We start from the raw sequence: 21,585 nt of genomic DNA, 5'->3' as shown, positions 1-21,585 counted from the left end.
TTAGATTTTTTGTTTTGTTAAATGGTAAAATGCATCATGTATTTTTTAAAATAGTACAAATAAGATTTTAAACTGATTTTTTGTCAAAATAAAATTTAATAATAATTCGATCTAAAGTTGTTATGACAAAAATATTTATATTTTTTGTATCTGTTCGAGTTAGTTATATTAAAAAAAGTTATCAAAAATTAAGTTCAAGGTCCTATTTTTACAATTTTAGAAAATAGAGGATCTATTTTATCATTTAACAAATAAAAAGTCCAATCAATATTTTTTGCAAAACACATGGTTTAAAATAGTATTTACCCAAAAAAAAATATTTGTAATTGTTACTACTCTAATAAAATATAATGGCCGAAAAAATATTTTATTTTATGATTCTATTTAACTAAAAAAATATTTTAATATTTTACACCATACCACACGATATGAATTTAATCTCACCCTAAATTTGGTCGTGATCTTAGTCTCGCACTTGGCCCCAGATCCAGACCTAGTTCCGAAAACCAAACTCAAATCTTAAATCCAAACCCAGGCTGGAACTTAAAAAATTACACTAATTTAACTTTATTCCATCAGGAAAAAAAAAAGATCCACGACCCAAAAAAAAGTACATTGACGTATCTCTTATTATTTCGATATTTAAGCAAAAAAAAAAATGTAGTCTAACTTTTGTTATGATTATGTATATATATGTTATAATTATATAAAATATACTATAAAATTTTAAAAAAATTAAAATAATTTATAATATATAAAATAGTCTAATTCACACATATGCAAACTATTTAAACTTAGCATTTAAAAAATTTAAAATTTTTAAAATTTTATAATAAAAATCTTAAATAATTATAATATATTCTTATGCCAAAACAAAACAAATAAATAAGTATCGAATTTTCCTAACTTTATTATTTTTTTTTGTTTTTAAAATAATTAAAAATTCAATTAATTGTCATTGTCACTTAGAAAATGATGTCATGTTCATGTTTACAAATTTAGTTTTGTTCTATTTGTCCTTTTTCGGTTTTAGTGTGTTTATTTTATTTGTATTTTGTGGTTGACCGGTTTAGAATGTAAGCAAATGAAATGAAAACAAACACATTTATCTTCTACCAAAACAAACACTCTTCTCTGATTGGCCTCTCTTAATCTTAATTACAAAATGGACCAAACTAGTTTTATTTTAGGATGAATTAATTTAACTAATAAACATTATTATTATGACTATGACTTAAGAGCATCAAAATTATTGGTCTTTAAAATGTGTTAGATGCCAGCTCAAGTAGGCATAGGAAGGTGCGTGTGTATTGGAGGTCCTGAGTTCATGTCTTAGGTTATGTATTGTAATATATAAACGCTTAATTAAAAAAAAAAAAAAAAAAAAAAAAAGCGCATCAAAATTATTGGTCTTTAAAATATGCGAATGAAAATAATTTTAAATCGTTATAACTAATTTTACTTATTGTTAAATTCTTCATTAAAAAAAAGCCTTTACTAATCTTTAACCATGCAATTTGATGAAAATGTCATCAAATTGTTCTCTCTCTCAGCTGGAGTGTTGTAGGTGTCCTTGTGTGCTCCGATTGTGCTTTGGCTGAGGAGTTTTTCTGTGTGGAGGTCTATTGATCTATGGAGGCGAGCGAGTTGCTCTTTCTCCAGATCAATACCTTCACTTTTCGATATGAAAGTTATTGTGGCCTAGATGAGGTGTGAGCTGGCGTCTTAGCTCTTTTTGAGTTTTCAGTATTCACTTTGATAAACTCTCAAACTTATGTTAAAGTTATAATTATTGAAATTAGTGAAGAATTGCCATTGGTAACACTTTGCAAGAATGTGTTATAAAAGTAGTTGACAACCATGAAAATTATTTGTCAACAACAAAAACTGGATTGGTGGAGGATTTTACTAGACTCAAGTGAATCGAACCGACAATTTGTACTCCTTCCCAAAATGATCGCGACCGGAGGTGCTCCGGTTGAAAAATACCAAAGAACCCTTTTATTCACATTCAAAACCAAAGCTTTACACACAATAATCATTTCAAGGTTATGAAACATTGCAGATGTATAAAGCATTAGCATATAATACCAAGTTAATAATAGTGTGATGTTTATCAAAAGAATAACCAATAGGGGCATCAATGAACTAAATGGCTACTACTTAACATTTTTTACTATTAGTATGTACAAACCGTTGAGCATCATTTCCCAATCTATGTGAGACTAATTCTAATTCAGACCAAGTCATCTTCTTCCATTTCTTTGGCTTTGAGAGCTTCCTTTACCCTCAGCAGAAGCGTAGTCTTCCACGGATCCTGCATAAGATCTCAGAGTATTTGCGATTAGAGGAACCCCGGTAAACTAAATGTGGAAAGGGAAAACTAAAGAACTCTTTCAGCTTCAAGAAGAGATCTCATTTAGTTTTTGTTCACAATGAACTTAAGAACACCGAGAACTAGCATAAAAGTAAAAATTGATTTAAGTTTTAGATAAGTCAAAACAAAAAATAAATAGCTCCCTAAGAAAAATGTAAATTGTAAGAGATATCCTTAGCCAACAAGAGAAGGAAACCAACTTCCTTGTGTTTCTTATACATAAAAACATCATTTGAGTTTGACTTTAATTAGAAAAAAATGATGTGATTTCACTAAATCAAGGTTGCAAAGGTAAGAGTTCATAACAGAAAGAGATGTACCAGTGGAGTAATGCTATCAAATTCCTTGACAGCTGCAGTGAAATTTTCAACATTTTCCTCATCAATTGCAGAAGCTAAATCCTGAGATGTAGAACAAAAAAAATGTATAGCTATTATTATACACAAGGCAATGATCATAAGTTGGAGTGAAACCTTTAGTATAATGTAGTTCCTAACCACCTAACTTTCATCTAAAAACATTATAGCCCACATTTAGAGTAAATGTTACTCGTAAATACTTACAGCTAAGAGTTTGTACTCCCGAGTTCTAGAGAAAGTGAGATCCAAATCCTGCACGGCCAATGAAGGATCTGTTACAATATAACTCTGACTTGAATGTTCAAACATACTTACAAAAAAGGACTAATTAGTACATGCCTGATATCGCTCCAATGCGTTTGTTATGGCAACAATGTCCCCTTTACATAGCTGGCAAAGTCCTGCATTAAGAAGATGTCCTCTAACACCATACTTCAGCAAGTTATTGTTAAGTGATGTTTTAGCTACCTCTTCATATATCTGGATTGCCTTCGGATACCTGATGATGATAAAGAAAAATGTCTTAGCTCTGACTAAACAACCTCATGTCCAAACCCGACAAGATTGCAATGCAAGTAAAATCCATTACAACTACTCGAGTGCCCTTTGTGTATGGAAACATAACCATCTCTTGAGCTTTTAGTCTGTTAGCCTCACAGTATAAAATATTTTACAAAACCCAAATTCCAAACCAAGATAGAAGAAAAAGGAAGATAAAGAGTGAGGAAGAGATGGTATCTTTTGTGTATGTGTATAACCATGTCTTGTATGTATGTGTATTTAACAAATGTACAAGTACATTATTCTATTCAATATCTATTAAGGTTTTACATGAATGACTAAATAAGAGAGTAGTATAGGTCACAGCATACTGTTCAACTTGTGCAGAAAACTGTGCAACTTTCAACTTGCATTGGTTTGCAGTAGTTGCTCCTCCTCCCATTTCGAAAAATTCGGCAGCTCGTTCAAAATATAACATTGCCTTTTCATTGTCTTTCTCAAGCTCATACATCTCACCAATCTCCTAAAATTCCAATAAAAAAACTATGTCCGTTAAGAAAAGACAAAGATATCATATACTACAAGCTCACAAATAATGAAAACTTACAAGATCCAAGTGAAATAATTAAGTTGAGCAATTCATGAAATATAAAACAAATGTATTAAAATTGCTATGTAACTAAAAGGAAGAGAAATAAAAAAAAAAAGAAAAAAAAAAGGAATTACCTTGCAATATCTAGCAGCCATACTATCTTTGCCATTGTCCATGAAAATGTTTATTGCTTTATCCAAGCATGAGATAGCAGCTGCAACATCCCATTACCAATGTGAACAACAAACCTTAAATATCTAAGAACTTTTGAGTCAAAATGAAAATGGTTAAGGGACACCCCTTTGTTCTAAAGAGTCAAAGACAACAACTCTTATACCCAACAAAAGTCATTATTTTATTTTCACCAAATGGGTTAAATTTTAAATACAAATAGAAATCCTAATACATTACTCAGATTGAGAAACACCCAAGTAACCAAAATATTTGTCAAACAAAAGCCTCATTAGCTCCAGGGGTACCATTATAGTAGTGATTATTTTTAAGTACTTGTACATGGATAATTTGCTAACCTTTTTTTTTTAATGTGACGGTGTATAATAATTACAAGAACCTCTTACAAATTTTCAGAAAATTTTGAATAATTTAAAATACCAAAATTAGAATTCAAATGTTAAAAGTATGTATAAATATTGAAACGAGTATGCATGTAGCAAAATGTTTGAATTTTGATTTCGACTTCCTAAATTATTCAGAATTTTAAGAAAATTTGTAGGAAGTCCTTGTAACTATATCACACACTGTTATGCAAGAAAAAAAAAATGGAGTTACAATTTATCCAAGTTGATGCAGCACTGTGGAGGTAGAAGGAAGCATGGGGTGTGTTGTGTAGCTAGAGACCATCATGGCTCGATTGTGGAGGCTTTTACTAAGTGTGTGGAGGGCTAAGTCTCACCAGGTGACGGGGATTAAAGAGGCGTTAAGTTGGATACAGAATCACAACTGGAACAAGGTAGAGGTAGAGTAAGATCGCCTGGTTGCTGTTTAGGCCATTAGGAGCTCTATTTCTATGACTTCTATTTTTGATCTACTGGTTAATAATTGATAGTAAAATGTCATTAGCTGAGATGAGCGATGATAAGATAAGATAAATTCTAATCTTCGAGTCAGTACCCAACTCCAAAATAAACCAAAATTCTATTTCTCATTCCATATGCATTAATCTCTAACCAATTACATATTTATAGGCTCTACATACTACTTACAAAGTACTAATAAACCTCTAGTGTAACACTCTCCAACCCTTCAAAAACACCTTCTCCTTCCGTACTACTCTCAAAGTTCTATTTCGCATTCCATATCCATTAATCTATGAACAATTACATATTTATAGGCTATAAATACTACTTCCAAACTAATAAATTACAAATTTCTAGTGTAAAGAGATCAACAAATAGATTGGCTCATGAATTTGCAAGGCACTCCTATTCTTACAAATCTTATTCTAAGAAAAAACTATAGATATAGTGATTAAAAACAATCACCACCTAACAATTCTTTCATAAATATATATATATATATATATATATATATATATATACACATATGTTCATGTAGAAGGGAAGTAAAGAGTAACCTGTAGTTGAAGTCTTCTTATAGCATTTTGAAGCCTCTATAAAAGCATTGGCAGCCTCATGTTTGCTATCTACCTAAAAATTACATAAAAATTCTACAAAATCAAAATCAATCAATAGCATAACATAGCTCAATCATAATTGATATATTAAAAAGAGAAACAAAAATTCACCTTCAAATAACAATCAGACAATTTGATAAATACTGAACCAGCTCTATCCCCTGTTTTTTGTGTTAATTAATACAATCAAATATGTATATATAATACATAAACAGTAGTAAAAGATACATACAAGACTTGGCGAGCTTGAAGTGATTAGCTGATTTAGCGTAGAGTTCGGCAGCGTCTTCGTACTTGGATGAGGCGAATAAACCCCAGGCGTTGATCTTCTTCTGGGCTTTCTTGAGAAATTCGTCTCCTTTGGCTATGTGATCTGCCATTTTTGCAAAGCTAGAAGATAATAGAAAATTCAGACAAACGGAAAAGAAGAACCAAAGAAAGAAAGAAAGAAAGTAAAGAACTAAAGATCTTTTCAGTATGGCTTTCGATGATTTTCCTCTACATGCAAAAACAAAAAGAAAAAGGGCTTTTTAGAAAATTTATTGGGTTAAAGAAAAATATCATTTTTTTTATTGGGTTAATGAAAAATATCTTCTTTTTTTTTAGAAAAAAAAAATAATAAACAAGATAAAGTTTAACCATGGTCGTTACATGTTGTCTGATATAAGTGTAGATAACATAAATAAAAATATCTTCAAATTAGGGATAATTTTAAAAAAAATATAAAAACAGCCAAAAAAAAAATTATAAAAATATAAGTATGTACGAAATTTTTAATATTTTTTTTACGGTTTTTAGATTTTATTTACATAAGATACGGTCTTTTACTCTTGTTATTTTTTTTTTGTTGATTTTTTTGTTATTTATATATTATTTTTTATATTGTTTTGATGTTGTTTTCTTATTACTTTCATGTGATTTTTTTATTATTTTTTCGTGTTTTTATACTATAAAAATATAAAAAAAATTGAGTGTAAAAATGTAATCTTTTTTACAAAAATTAGTATTTTATGTAATTATTCCTCCAAATTATTATAAAATGGGAAAATTTTTATTTTTATGGTTTTTAATATATAAATTTATAAAAATATAGTTTATCTCAAAATAGTTATTTTATAGAAAAATTATAGAAAATGGTCAAAAAAATATGAAAAAAATGTCTGGTTACCTGCTTATGGTAATTGATTACCCTTACTTGATTTTCCTATATTTTTTTTAACTTTTTCTTTTTTAATTTTTCCATAATATAATATTTTTGGAAAAAAATTCATATTTAAAAAAAGGTTAATTTCACAAATGCACAAAAACAACAAAAAAACAACAAAAATACGATTTCACGGAATTTTAAACATTTTTACGATTTTTTTGATTTTATTTATATAAAATACGGTCTTTTTATGTTGAAATTTTGTTCATTTGTTGTTAATTTTTTGTTATATGTATGTTATTTTTTGTTGTTATTTTCATGTTACTTTTATGTTATTTTCTTGTTGATTTTATGTTGTTTTCGTATTATTTTTTGGAAAACCGTAAAAATGTAAAAAAAATATTCTTTAAACGTAAAAATGTAAATATTTTACAAAAAATAGTGTCTTATATAATTATTCCTTTAAAAAATATATATATATAAAAACCCATCAAATTTATAATTTCCTCCCTCTCTAATAAATGTTGTATTGTATGCGATTTTTGATGGGACACGCTGTTTCAAAGGAATATTTTAGTGTTGATATTTCACTCTTGGGCCTTTTATAGTGGGCCTGCATTCGAACACTAATGTCCACTACTTCAATAGGTATTGTTTTACGATTTATTAGTGATTTTATTAAATTATACGTGACTCGATACTTAATTATACTAATAGAAATATCACCCCGATGAAAGTACTAGACACTAATAGTATCTTTTAACATTTCTCTATTATTAATTATATATTTTTTTTTAATTTACAATTTTACTGCCACACGAATTTTTTAACAAAAAAATTATCTTTTTCTAAAACAACAAAACAGAACCATTAAAAATAGTGAAAATTACATGAAATATGGGATTTCATAACAAAGTTAGAAAAATATGGTATTTTTAGGTTTGCCACTCTTGTATGGTATTTTTTCACATTTAAGATTTTTTATGGTATTTGATATGCCATATTTTTATAAACTTATTATCCAATCCCATATTTTATGTTTTTATTTTTAGCTTGATTAGTTTTATTTATTTTTTAATTTATTTTACACTTACATTTTAGGGTTTCTTTTTATTTGAAAAATTTACACCAAATACTACATTTTTTTTCAAACATTACATTTTTAATTTGACAAGAACATTTTACTTTTATACTTTTATTAATTTTTTTTTTATTTTTTACTTATTGAAGTTTCAAAAAGTTTTTTTTTTTTGTCTTTTTTATATATTTTTTAGTCAATTTTGGCTCTCTTTTTTCTTTTCAACTTTTAAGTCAGTTGCTACTTTTTTTTTCTTTCTTTCTCTTATCTCTCTCTATTTTTTTTTTCTAATTTCTCTTTGTGTCTCTCTTTTTTTTTTAATTTTTTTTCTCAACCTAATTTTTTTTTCTCTTAATATATATAATAAGTGTACATTTTTATATTTCATTTTTTTTTATAAAAATTAAACTTGTTTTTTTATTTAAACTACTATTTTTTTTTTTGTTAAAAACTAATTATTCCATTAAAAACAACAGAAAAAAAAAACCAGTTTCATCAACATCATCCTAAAAAAAAAAAAAAACAATATAAAAAATCATAATCTATAAAGAATCCAAACTTTAAAAACTAGTTTCATCAACATTGAAAGAAACTAATAATTTCATTTAAAGAATACAAAAAATAGTTTCATCAACAAGATAATGAAAAAAATTACAATCTAAAGACGATACTAACTTTAAAAACCAGTTTCATCAATATTAAAATAAACGAATTATTTCATTAAAAGAGGCAAAAAAAAAATAGTTTCATCAATAACATAATAAAAAATACACAATGTCTAATAACTAAACTTTTACAAATTAACGATACTAAATTTAAAAACCAGTTTCGAACATATAAATTTTATATCAATACCTAATAATCAAACTTCTAACTTCATTCTTTATTTTGGCATTTAATTTTTTATTTGCTTGCTCAAAAATTAGAGTTAATTTAAACATACAATACGCAGCAAATATAACAAAGAGAATCATAAATTAAAATCAAAGAGAAAAAAAAGAAACAAAGAAAATTAAAGAGACAAAAGTGCAATAAAAACCATAAAAGAATAACCAAAAAAAAAAACAGTGGAATGTGAGAAACCAGTTAGTAAAACAACCAAAATAAAAACAAACAAATAAAAACCAGTTTCTTGAAATAAACTAATAAAAAATTGAATAAAACTCAATTATGAACAACAATAAAAAAAAATTAGTTATAACAACTAGTTACTTAAAAAAACCAGTTATGAAAATAATAAAATAATGTGTGTGTCAAAAACTGATTAATTAAAATAAAATAAAAATTGTTGTTCAAATATCATACAATAATAAAACTGGTTTTATACAAACTAAAAAATATACAATAATATCATAAAAATTGAGCAACCCCATTACAGAACAGTTAAAACCTGTGAAACCAGTTTCGACATGTGAAACCAGTTTTGACGTTATAAAAAATCATAACAAAATACAAATGTTAATAATAAAGTTAATTGAAACCAGTTTCATCAGACAATCAAATAAAAACATACACACACACAAATATACAAAAAAAAAAAAATATACTAATCACAAATATAATCAAAACAACACATAATGCATACCAATAATTTAATAACAAAATATAAGTGTAAGTTTCCAACCTAGAAACAAAATAATAAAAAAGTAACTTGAAAAAATTTCTAATAACATAATGAAACTATTTTTTTATTATTTTAATGAAATTAATAGTTTCTTTCATTGTTGATGAAATTGATTTTTAAAGTTTATATTATCTTTAGATTATAATTTTTTATAATGTTTTTTCTTCAGGACGATGTTGATGAAACTGGTTTTTTTTTTTTCTGCTGCTTTTAATGAAATAATTAGTTTTTAACAAAAAAAAACAAAGAAAAGATAGTAGTTTAAATAAAAAAAACAAGTTTAATTTCTGTAAAAAAAAATAAGTGAAAATTACATGAAATATGGGATTTCATAACAAAGTTAGAAAAATATGGCATTTTTAGGTTTGCCACTCTTCTATGGCATTTTTTCACATTTAAGATTTTTTATGGTATTTGATATGCCATATTTTTATAAACTTATTATCCAATCCCATATTTTATGTTTTTATTTTTAGCTTAATTAGTTTTATTTATTTTTTAATTTATTTTACACTTACATTTTAGGGTTTCTTTTTATTTGGAAAATTTACACCAAATACTACATTTTTTTTTTCAAACATTACATTTTTAATTTGACAAGAACATTTTACTTTTATACTTTTATTAATTTTTTTTTTTATTTTTTACTTATTGAAGCTTCAAAAAGTTTTTTTTTTTGTCTTTTTTATATATTTTTTAGTTAATTTTGGCTCTCTTTTTTCTTTTCAACTTTTAAGTCAGTTGCTACTTTTTTTTTTCTTTCTTTCTCTTATCTCTCTCAATTTTTTTTTTCTAATTTCTCTTTGTGTCTCTCTTTTTTCTTTTAATTTTTTTTCTCAACCTAATTTTTTTCTCTTAATATATATAATAAGTGTACATTTTTATATTTCATTTTTTTTACAAAAATTAAACTTGTTTTTTTATTTAAACTACTATTTTTTTTTTTGTTAAAAACTAATTATTCCATTAAAAACAACAGAAAAAAAAACCAGTTTCATCAACATCATCCTGAAAAAAAAAAAAAAACAATATAAAAAATCATAATCTAAAAAGAATCCAAACTTTAAAAACTAGTTTCATCAACATTGAAAGAAACTAATAATTTCATTTAAAGAATACAAAAAATAGTTTCATCAACAAGATAATGAAAAAAATTACAATCTAAAGACGATACTAATTTTAAAAACCAGTTTCATCAATATTAAAAGAAACGAATTATTTCATTAAAAGAGGCAAAAAAAAAAAAAAATAGTTTCATCAATAACATAATAAAAAATACACAATGTCTAATAACTAAACTTTTACAAATTAACGATACTAAATTTAAAAACCAGTTTCGAACATATAAATTTTATATCAATACCTAATAATCAAACTTCTAACTTCATTCTTTATTTTGGCATTTAATTTTTTATTTGCTTGCTCAAAAATTAGAGTTAATTTAAACATACAATACACAGCAAATATAACAAAGAGAATCATAAATTAAAATCAAAGAGAAAAAAAAAAGAAACAAAGAAAATTAAAGAGACAAAAGTGCAATAAAAACCATAAAAGAATAACCAAAAAAAAAAAAATAGTGGAATGTGAGAAACCAGTTAGTAAAACAACCAAAATAAAAACAAACAAATAAAAACCAGTTTCTTGAAATAAACTAATACAAATTTGAATAAAACTCAATTATGAACAACAATAAAAAAAAATTAGTTATAAAAACTAGTTACTTAAAAAAACCAGTTATGAAAATAATAAAATAATGTGTGTGTCAAAAACTGATTAATTAAAATAAAATAAAAATTGTTGTTCAAATATCATACAATAATAAAACTGGTTTTATACAAACTAAAAAATATACAATAATATCATAAAAATTGAGCAACTCCATTACAGAACAGTTAAAACCTGTGAAACCAGTTTCGACATGTGAAACCAGTTTTGACGTTATAAAAAATCATAACAAAATACAAATGTTAATAATAAAGTTAATTGAAACCAGTTTCATCAGACAATCAAATAAAAACATACACACACAAATATACAAAAAAAAAAAAAAATACTAATCACAAATATAATCAAAACAACACATAATGCATACCAATAATTTAATAACAAAATATAAGTGTAAGTTTCCAACCTAGAAACAAAATAATAAAAAAGTAACTTGAAAAAATTTCTAATAACATAATGAAACTATTTTTTTATTCTTTTAATGGAATTAATAGTTTCTTTCATTGTTGATGAAACTGATTTTTAAAGTTTATATTATCTTTAGATTATAATTTTTTATATTGTTTTTTCTTCAGGATGATGTTGATGAAACTGGTTTTTTTTTTTTTTTCTGCTGCTTTTAATGAAATAATTAGTTTTTAACAAAAAAAACAAAGAAAAAAAAATAGTAGTTTAAATAAAAAAAACAAGTTTAATTTCTGTAAAAAAAAAATAATATCTATAGTTGAGATCATTTTTTATTTATTTTAGTATTTTTTTTTTTTAAAAAAAAAAAGAAAAAATAAATAAAAAGAAACACAAATTTAAAGTTTTTTATGGCATTCCTCAAGACTTTTTCCCATATTTGTAAGTTTTTTTAAAAAAATGCCATATTTAGTGTAATTAAGTTTTTATGCCATATATATCAAAACTTATCTTTATTTTCCCATATTTTTGTAAATAGCCCAAAAAATAATATCTATAGTTGAGATCATTTTTTATTTATTTTAGTATTTTATTTTTTTAAAAAAAAAAGAAAAAATAAATAAAAAGAAACACAAATTTAAAGTTTTTTATGGCATTCTTCAAGATTTTTTCCCATATTTGTAAGTTCTTTAAAAAAAATGCCATATTTAGTGTAATTAAGTTTTTATGCCATATATATTAAAACTTATCTTTATTTTCCCATATTTTTGTAAATAGCCCTGATAAATAACAGTAGAACAACTAAAAATAACCGTTAAACAACATTAAAAATTTAACACAGTACACAGTATTTTTTAAAATATTAGCCAAATTTAACACAAATTTTAACATTGAGATGGTGTAAGGAAGATTGGAAATGGAATGCATTGCCTCAAATTCACTCCCATGTTCTTGGGCATTTTGTCCTTTTCACACACTTGACTCATTATATAAACCAAAGCATTTGAAATTTAGTGTTAAAGAGATTTTCAAAGATGGCCGCCACTCGACCGTTAGCTCTCACCAACAAATTCCTCAGAAAACACAGAAAATGGCCGATTTCACCATACAAAACCAAATGGCATCAAACCTTCAATCAATCCCAAGCTTTACAAACCCTAAAACGATCACTCCTTCTCATCCACAACAACAACAACAACCACAACAATCTTCTCTCCCTTCTAATCCATTCCTTCAATTCCTACAATTGCCACCCCACTCCCGAAGCTTACCACTTCCTCATCAAAACCCTAATCCGGACCCCTCTAAGCTTCGACCACATCCCTCCAATTCTCGATCGGATCGAGCTCGTCGAGAATTTCGAGACGCCCGAGTACATCTTCGTTGAGCTTATTCGTTTCTACGGCTGCAGTGGTAGGTTCGAAGAAGCTGTTGATGTTTTCTGTAATATTCCCAGCTTCAGGTGTGTTCCTTCTGCTCTTTCGCTTAATTCTCTGCTTTTGGTACTCTGTAGGAGAAATCAGGGTTTGAAATTGGTCCCTTGTGTTTTGATGAAGAGTAGAGTTTTGAATATTAGGCTTGAGGAATCTAGTTTTGAGATTTTGATCAGTGCTTTGTGTAGATTTGGGAAAGTTGGGTATGCTGTTGAGATACTGAATTGTATGATATGTGATGGGTTTGATGTAGATATGAGAATTTTCTCTTTGATTTTGTCTTCAATGTGTGAACAAAAGAAGGGTTTTGGTTCAGGTGATTTTGGAGTTTTGGGTTTCTTGGAATCAATGAGGAAAGTTGGGTTTTGTCCTGGTATGATAGATTATGCTAAAGTCATTAAGGTTTTGGTGAAAGAGAGAAGAGGTTTGGATGCTTTAGACGTTTTGAATCAAATCAAAGCGGCGCGAATGAAGCCTGATATTGTTTGTTATACCATGGTTTTGAATGGGGTTATAATGGAAGGGGAATATGATAAGGCAGATGAACTGTTCGATGAATTGCTCGTGTTGGGTTTAGTTCCAGATGTTTATACTTATAATGTGTATATAAATGGCTTGTGCAAGCAGAATAATGTGAAGGGTGGTCTTGATGTGTTATTACGTATGGAAAAAATGGGGTGCAAGCCTAATTTGATTACTTATAATGTAATTTTGAAGGCTCTCTGTAAGTTCGGGAAGCTCGATCAAGCGAAGGAGCTTCTGAGTGAAATGAGCTTGAATGGTGTTGGGGCAGACTTGCAAACACATAGAATTATGCTGGACGGTCTGTTTGGTAAAGGCGAAATCGATGAAGCTTGTGTGTTGATGGAAGAAATGTTGGATAAATGTTTATGTTTTTATTGTTCAACTTATGATGAGATTATATCTGGGTTGTGCCAAAGGGGTTTGGTATGTAAAGCACTAGACTTGGTGGAAAAAATGGCTTGCAAGAATGTGGCACCTCGGCCAAAGTCTTGGGAAGCAATAGTCCTTGCCTTTAGTAACGAACTATCTTTACCAGAGGCTGTCTGGACTGGTCTGGTGAGCTCTGCCAAAACACAGGGTGGAACGTAGCCATTCATTGTTTTGAATTAGCCCAATTAGAATGGACTGATCTTTCCAATTTAGAGGCTTACAAGGTAAAGCATCAGTGGACCTCATATGGTCTAACCAGGTGGAAACTTGCCTAGTTAAGCTGCTGCAATATTGGCTGTGATTTGGGATCTCTATAGTTGAAGATACTTAGCCATTTTCTGTCCTGGTTTGGCCCAGTTAGCATGGGCATATGGGCTGAAGATCCCAATTAGCAGACCAAGATAATGTATAACTAAAATAGCCCAAAAAACTGTCTGCTATGATCCCACTTGCTCTTTAATGGACAAACTTTCTAGGAGAATTTTCAATGTTCAAATTCTTATTTATTAGAAGGACTTAGACTTACATTACAACACTTCAACTACTTAAAAGCAGATCTAGTTTCCTACTTTCCACGTATTTCATAGCTATAACAATGACCTTATCAAATGAGAATTCATCACATTTGTGTTTTTAATTTATATTGTTCACTGCTCAAACATGTGATTTGTTTTGCATGATCTGCCAAAAAAATGGAGACACAAAGGAGGAACAGATCTTCCCTTTATGGATTTAGTCTGAATTTGGGATATTCTGCTGTTGCCATCCTTTTGGGGATTATGGAGTTGGACTTTTACATCAAGTGATTGTTTGATGCAGACTCATTGATTCATTCACCATCACACATTGTGGCCCAAATAAAAGGTAACTAAGGATTCCTACCCTTCCACTTCATGATAAGATTGGTAAGCACTCACATTTCCTTTGACAGCAATACTGTTACCCACCACTTTGTTGGATTGGATTCCACTACACAGCTATCCTTGCCTAGCTACCTCATCTTCTTATGAGGTCCATTTCACTATTTAATGCATATAGCTAAGTAAACATGAGACATTTGTTCATGCTTCAATTTCCAAAGCTACCCACATTGTCCTATTACTTTATATACAAGCCCCACAACATTATTCCTTGCTTTTTTTTTTTTTATTACTATAACTAATCACCATCCCTTATGTGTTTTTTAATCTACACATCCTTATCTCTTTCCAGTAAACTTTAAACTGAATGACTTGGTAGGTGGGCAATCAAAATTCTCTTACAAGGTAGGATCATATTGTGTGTTGTGACTATACCAAAATTGTCATCATTGTTTGATTGTGAAGAATCAGAAACTTGTTGCAGTTAAAACATAGTTCTTATTTCATTGACAATTCACATTCATGATCACTACTACTCTAGTTTTGTACCCAGATCACTTTTATGATCAATAATGAGATATTGAACAACAAAGAAACTAACTAGTATATACTATATAGAGAGGAGTTGGTTCTTTAATAAATTCAATAAACAACCAAATTTAATTAGTTATTATTATTTTGCTCAGTAGTGGGGGACCGTTTTCCATATGTTTCCATATTCAGTTTGGCTGTGGGAAAAACATGTGCTATCACAATATTTGTCATTATCACATGCAGCATATATATATGGCTATATATATGTATTTATATATATATTCCACCTTTTGTCCTTCTCATTTGAAAATGGAATCAGCTAATCTTAAATCGGCATTTTCTGTCGGTGACAGCAAAAACCCATTTTTTATGTGTTTAATTTTTATTATTTATTTATTAATCTTTTTATTTTTACTATGCTATTCGATCATGTCAATTGTCAATTGTTTTGTATTGTACAAAATTAAACGTTTTCATGTCTATGTATTTATATAGCCCAGCTGTTTTTCGGCTTTTAAAGCTTCAAAAATACTTTTGTTGCTATTTAAGTAATTTGTGAATTTCAACTTTCAATTCTAAGAAGTTCTTTTAACAATAGTTAATTTTAAACTTTTTCGTCTAGAGTTTCTTGAAAAGCTAAAATAAGACCTTAAGTTTTGGTTGGTTGTGCTTTTAAATACTACTTTGAGGGGCTTCTGAAGTTCGAAATACTTTTGTTGTTGTTTGGGTAATCTGTGAATTTCAACTTCAGTTCTAAAAACTTCTTTTAAACGTCAACTTTAGTAGTTTTTTCATGAAAAGTTTCTTGGAAAGTTAAAATCAGACGCAGAAGTCTAGCTATATAAGACCATAAATTTTGGTTGGCTGTCCTTTTAAAAACTACTTTGAGGGGCTTCTGAAGCTCCAAAAACACTTTTGTTGTTGTTTAGGTAATGTGTGAATTTTAGCTTTGAATTCTAAAAAGTTCTTTTAACAGAAGTCAACTTTAGTAACTTTCTCATGAAAAGTTTCTTGAAAAGTTAAAATCAGAAGCAGAAGTCTAGCCAAATAAGACCATACGTTTTGGTTGGCTATGCTTTTAAAAACTGCTTTGAGAGGCTTCTGAAGTTCTAAAAACACTTTTGTTGTTGTTTGGGTAATCTGTGAATTTCAACTTTCAGCTCTAAAAAGTTCTCTTAATAGAAGTCAATTTTAGTAACTTTCTCATGAAAAGTTTCTTAAAAAGCTAAAATCAGAAGCAGAAGTCTAGCCGAATAAGACCATAAATTTTGGTTGGATGTGCTTTTAAAAACACTTTGAGGGGCTTCTGAAGCTCCAAAAACACTTTTGTTGTTGTTTGGGTAATTTGTGAATTTCAACTTTCAGGTTTAAAAAATTCTTTTAACAGAAGCCAATTTAGTAGCTTTCTCATGAAAAGTTTCTTGAAAAGCTAAAATCAGAAGCAGAACTCTAGCCAAATAAGACCATAAGTTTTGGTTGGTTGTGCTTTTAAAAATTGCTTTGAGGGGCTACTGAAGCTCTAAAAGCACTTCTCAAGTATCCAGTGAGTTTATATTTTTAGCTTTAAAAAATTCTTTAAACAAAATTTAATTTTAGTAACTTTCTCAAGAACTCAAGAAGAGTTCTCGGGAAGTATAAAGCAGAAAACAGAAAATAGAAACTTAGCTAAACATGACCATATTATATAACCTTTAAAGGACAAATAAAATAAAGTGAGTCATGTATAGGGTGGAAAATGTTAAAAAAAATTTCAAAATTTGGTAAAACTATTTTGTAGCATCTCATGACAATTACAAATCATCTTTTATCAATCAAAATAAGTTAAGAAGCAATTACCAGCTTAGGGTTTTTTTTTTTTTTTTTTTTTTGAAAAATAACTTTATTTTCAAATTAGCCATAGATATTGTCAGTGTGAAAAGTCATTCTATGCAGTGAATTTGTCCCAATAATTTTTGTGAACCTAAAAGAAAGATAAGAAAATGGGTTTAGGTCAAATTTAGCTCTAATAAGAACTAACTTTATAAAGCTCTAAACCTATTTTTGGGTGTCCATATAAATATATATAAATAGTTATAGAGTAGAGGATAGGACACTAATGATAACCAATATGTGTTGAATGATATTCGAGTAATTCATATAATAAATAAAATATTATATATTATTTTTATTAAACAAGTAATAAGAATTTAAAGTGTGGTTTATTACTTATAATGTGTTATATAGGGTGTTTATATAGCGTATTCTAATTTTTTTTGGGGGTTTTCATTTTTACACTTTAAAATAATTTTTTTTTTTTTTGTATTTTTACAAAATTCTACATAGAAATTCCTAGTGCAACTAGCGGAGTAACTTAAATCGCAATCAAAAATCGTATAACAACCCATATAGAAACCACTGAAAAACCACTTTAGAAATTTAAACTGTAAATTGAAAAAAAAGTTAAAAAAATAGTATATGGGGTATTTTTTTTTTTAATATATAATTTATATTATAGTTATTTAATATATTTTATAAAATTTTAAAAAATTCATATATATCTTTAAAAGTTCTTAAAAGTCGAAAATAATTTACCATACAGAAAAAAAAATAAAAATGCATCAGTACATTTATTTTAAGGTTTACACCATACAATTTCCAAATGTTATATAACAATTTCCAAATGTTATATAACATTGTATGTTACTCATAATATGCAAGATGATGATGTTATGCATCATAATTATAACTATAATACCTTATTTACACACTAGATACGTTTAGTTAATAAAAACAACTTTAGTTTACCTCTTAGTTTAATATTTATCCTTTTATATATATACCACTTTCTTTCTTTATAAGTCATTAATTATATGTTTATATATACAAATTCATAATATGACTATTTTGTTTTAACAAACAAATTCATATTCAAACACATTAATTTTAATTTATATAGGGGGTGCGTGTGTATTGGAGGTCCTGGGTTCGAGTCCCAGATTATGCTGATGTAATATATAAACGCTTAAATAAAAAAAAAAAATAATAATTTATATATATAAACAATCACTATGAGTATTGAGAGATATGGTGCATGGTGGTCCATTCATGTAAGCTTAGATATTAGAAAAGATACTCATTATAGCAAGAGTGAGTCTATTGTATTGTCTGTCCACCATGAATATATGTTCATTCTAAGTTTTTTTTTTTTTTTTTTTAAAAAAAAAATAATAAAAAAAAGAAAAATGAAAACCCCACATATATATTTTGAGTAAAAGTTAAGTTTTTTACTGACAAAATTTGAATATATATAATTTGTATTCATGTGTGTATTGGGTAAAGGAAAAACTGTTACCACAGTACTTGTATATTTTGAGTAAAAGTTAAGTTTTTTACTGACAAAATTTGATTTGAATATATATAATTTGTATTCATGTAACTGTTTCCACACAACTTGTACTTGGAAAAATCAAGTGGTAATAATAATAAAAATTTCTTTGTATTTTTTTGTTCTTGACAAAACTCTTTTTAAGTGGTTTTTTTTTTTAATAAATTTGAAGCATCATTTAAATATTAGTATTAAATATTAACTGAATGATTGTTGTGTATAAATAAAAATAAAATTTCAAAACTAATATATTAATAATATAATTGATATTTAATAGTAATATTTAATTAACATCTTAAATTTGTAAAAAAGAATAAATTTAACAGAATTTTACCACTAAAATAAGATAAAAGGAATTGTGTATATATATAAGAAAAAAAAAACTGTTACGACCACACATTTGTACTTGGAAAGACAATAGTGATATTAGTGTTGTTGTTGTTGTATGTGTTAATATAGTACTGTTTTTGTAATTAATAATGTAAAAACAAAGACTGTACACTGTATACACTCAATTAAAACCTACTTAAAATGATAGAAGAATTCAAAAACATATATTTATGTATTTATGTATTTATATGATGATGATGAGAGGACATAATGGTCCAAATTTGTACTCATTCACACTACACTACTCTTTCTCTCTTCTTCTTCTTCCTCATTATCATCATCATCATCACAAACCAACACATGTTTTTCCATTTCATTATGATCATATTTATCATGATGGTGATATTTCACTGATGATCAAACTTCATTGTTTTCTATTTACAATATTATATTAGAAACTTTTGGTAGGAGAACATCATGTTTTCAAATTTTGATCATTCTCTTTGTCTCTCTTTCTCGAGATCTCTCTATGTATCTCTCTTTCTCGAGAATTGAGTAAGAGAGATTAAAGAAGTGACCGATCGAAAAGAAAAAGAGATTAAAAAATCCAACACTTTAATTTAAAGGGGAATTACTCTATATACTGTATTTTTAACTTTTTTTTTAAAATTTACGGTTTGGGTTTCTAAAGTGGTTGCAACACTAGTTGCAATAAGGGTTTCTATACGATTTTTTGTTGCAATTTAAGTTGCAGTGCTAGTTGCATTAGGAGTTTCTATGTAGAATTCTATAAAAATGTAATAAAAACTGCTTTGAAGTGTAAAAATAAAAAAAAAAAAACCCTAATTTAAAATCATCTCAATTTTTTGTATACTATATTTATCTTATATACTTTGAATGAACTATGTATTTTAATTAATCATACATTACTTAATTAATCTAATATTAATATATATATATATATATATATATATATATAAATACTAGCTAGATATTTGCCATTTCTAACTAGGTCTAGGTCAACAATTTTTTTTTATTATATAATAAACAAAAAAAAAAGTTTAGAGTATGACAAAGTATTATTTAATTAACTTGGACTAATTAAGTTTGCATTAGTTTAGAATTTGATGAGATATGAACACAAACACCACACTTAGTTAATTAATTGATTGATATATTTTAAAGTTTTATATTGAGAAATGAAATAGAAAAACAAGTGAAGAAATAACCCTTTTTTTTTTCTTAATCAAAGAATAGATTAATGTTCAAAAAAAGGAAAGATTTGCAGGAAATTAAAAAACTCTAACTAAATAATAATGAGTTACCTTATTAGCAGAACGAACAATATAACAAAAACTAAATAACAAGTCATTAACTCGAGTAACAACATTCGATCACACTCTTCAACAATATGACTAAATTAAATAAGAATGCATAAGAACTTGAGTTCAAAAAATCTGAACTAACACTAGACAATTCATCTCTAATATATAATATATATATTAGAATATAATGTACAAATTATTTATTTTTATTTAATAGGGAAGGAGACATTAATGGTTCTGCTGGTTATATATAATAAATACATACTGTTGTCAGTATATATATATATATATACTTATTTCTCACAAAGCCATTATATGCTACAATAACTACCAGCTTATTGGAAATTTATAATATAATTTTTAAAACATTATCAATCAATTTAAACTAACATAGTCAAAATTAAATCGAAGAATCAACAAAGAGAGACAGCCATTATTAATAATTACAAATACTATTTTTAATAAATTTTTTACACTTCCTTTTCAAAAAAAAAAAATTAAATTACACTTTAATGATCCATATTTTTACAATAAAAAAAAAGGAAATAATATAAAAATAATAAAAAACTAATAATAATAATAACAAGAATATAAAAAAATCTTAAAAATTATAAAAATATTTAAAACTCCAGCATTTTTGTAATTTTTTTTATTATTTTTTAATAATGCAATCCATTTAGTACTTTAATTTAACCCCCATTATTAATTTTTAAAATGTGAATATATATTTGCATATAAAACTAAATTAAATGCAGTGATTATAATTTCAAATTATATAGCTAGAGAGAGAGAGAGAATAATAGTAAAATTAACCTTATTGTGTGATGGTGATCGTACTACGTATAGCTTCGAATTTGTTGATGAACATGATATTAATTATCTTTGAGAGACAAATTAATAAATACAATTAAAGTTATTATTAATAACGAAAATATATTCAAATAATTTTGTGCTAATGTAATTCAAACCGTTGAAAAATTACTCATACTATAAATAATTAATTAACTCATTTAATATCCTTTAAAGTAAGTAATATATAACTCTACACTAGTCCATCCATGACTTTGACAAGCTATATATATCTATATAACCATGTATTAATTAATTATATAAATTTTTCCAACATACTTATCCATATATAAATATTTATGGCCAGAATTTTAAACAGTAGTGTATACATAACAAATATTAGAATCAGAAAAAGGCATATATAAATATATATATATTAAAAAGTTTATTATAAATACATGGAAATATAATTATTGGAAAATGATATATAATAAAATCGTACAACAAAAAGGTTATGAGTAAATATATGTA

The 21,585-nt window shown here is 26.6% G+C and overlaps 2 protein-coding genes across 2 annotated transcripts; one reads left to right on the top strand and one right to left on the bottom strand.

Annotated features, from left to right (window-relative positions):
- Positions 1-1,986: 1,986 nt before the first annotated feature.
- Positions 1,987-6,062, bottom strand: LOC115698145 (alpha-soluble NSF attachment protein). The gene is made up of 9 exons (XM_030625323.2): positions 5,716-6,062; positions 5,595-5,644; positions 5,424-5,496; positions 3,964-4,043; positions 3,609-3,760; positions 3,076-3,235; positions 2,941-2,988; positions 2,698-2,778; positions 1,987-2,317 (listed from the first exon to the last, which is right to left on the bottom strand). The coding sequence occupies exons 1-9, from the start codon at positions 5,861-5,863 to the stop codon at positions 2,237-2,239; spliced, it is 873 nt and encodes a 290-aa protein (XP_030481183.1). The 5' UTR covers positions 5,864-6,062; the 3' UTR covers positions 1,987-2,236.
- Positions 6,063-12,320: 6,258 nt separating this feature from the next.
- Positions 12,321-15,388, top strand: LOC115698118 (pentatricopeptide repeat-containing protein At2g38420, mitochondrial). The gene has a single exon (XM_030625293.2). The coding sequence runs from the start codon at positions 12,500-12,502 to the stop codon at positions 14,009-14,011; it is 1,512 nt and encodes a 503-aa protein (XP_030481153.1). The 5' UTR covers positions 12,321-12,499; the 3' UTR covers positions 14,012-15,388.
- Positions 15,389-21,585: the final 6,197 nt, after the last annotated feature.

The sequence above is a fragment of the Cannabis sativa genome, chromosome 7 (assembly GCF_029168945.1).
Source record: "Cannabis sativa cultivar Pink pepper isolate KNU-18-1 chromosome 7, ASM2916894v1, whole genome shotgun sequence".
Classification (NCBI taxonomy): domain Eukaryota; kingdom Viridiplantae; phylum Streptophyta; class Magnoliopsida; order Rosales; family Cannabaceae; genus Cannabis; species Cannabis sativa.
This window is presented reverse-complemented; position numbering and strand designations above follow the sequence as displayed.

Excerpts from the sequence above, each read along its gene's own strand:
- LOC115698145 (XM_030625323.2), bottom strand. The coding sequence starts at position 5,863 with ATGGCAGATCACATAGCCAAAGGAGACGAATTTCTCAAGAAAGCCCAG. Across the intron at positions 2,989-3,075 it reads ACGCATTGGAGCGATATCAG|GATTTGGATCTCACTTTCTC; the intron begins GCATGTACTAAT and ends TTGGCCGTGCAG. Across the intron at positions 2,318-2,697 it reads TTGATAGCATTACTCCACTG|GATCCGTGGAAGACTACGCT; the intron begins GTACATCTCTTT and ends GATCTTATGCAG.
- LOC115698118 (XM_030625293.2), top strand. The coding sequence starts at position 12,500 with ATGGCCGCCACTCGACCGTTAGCTCTCACCAACAAATTCCTCAGAAAA.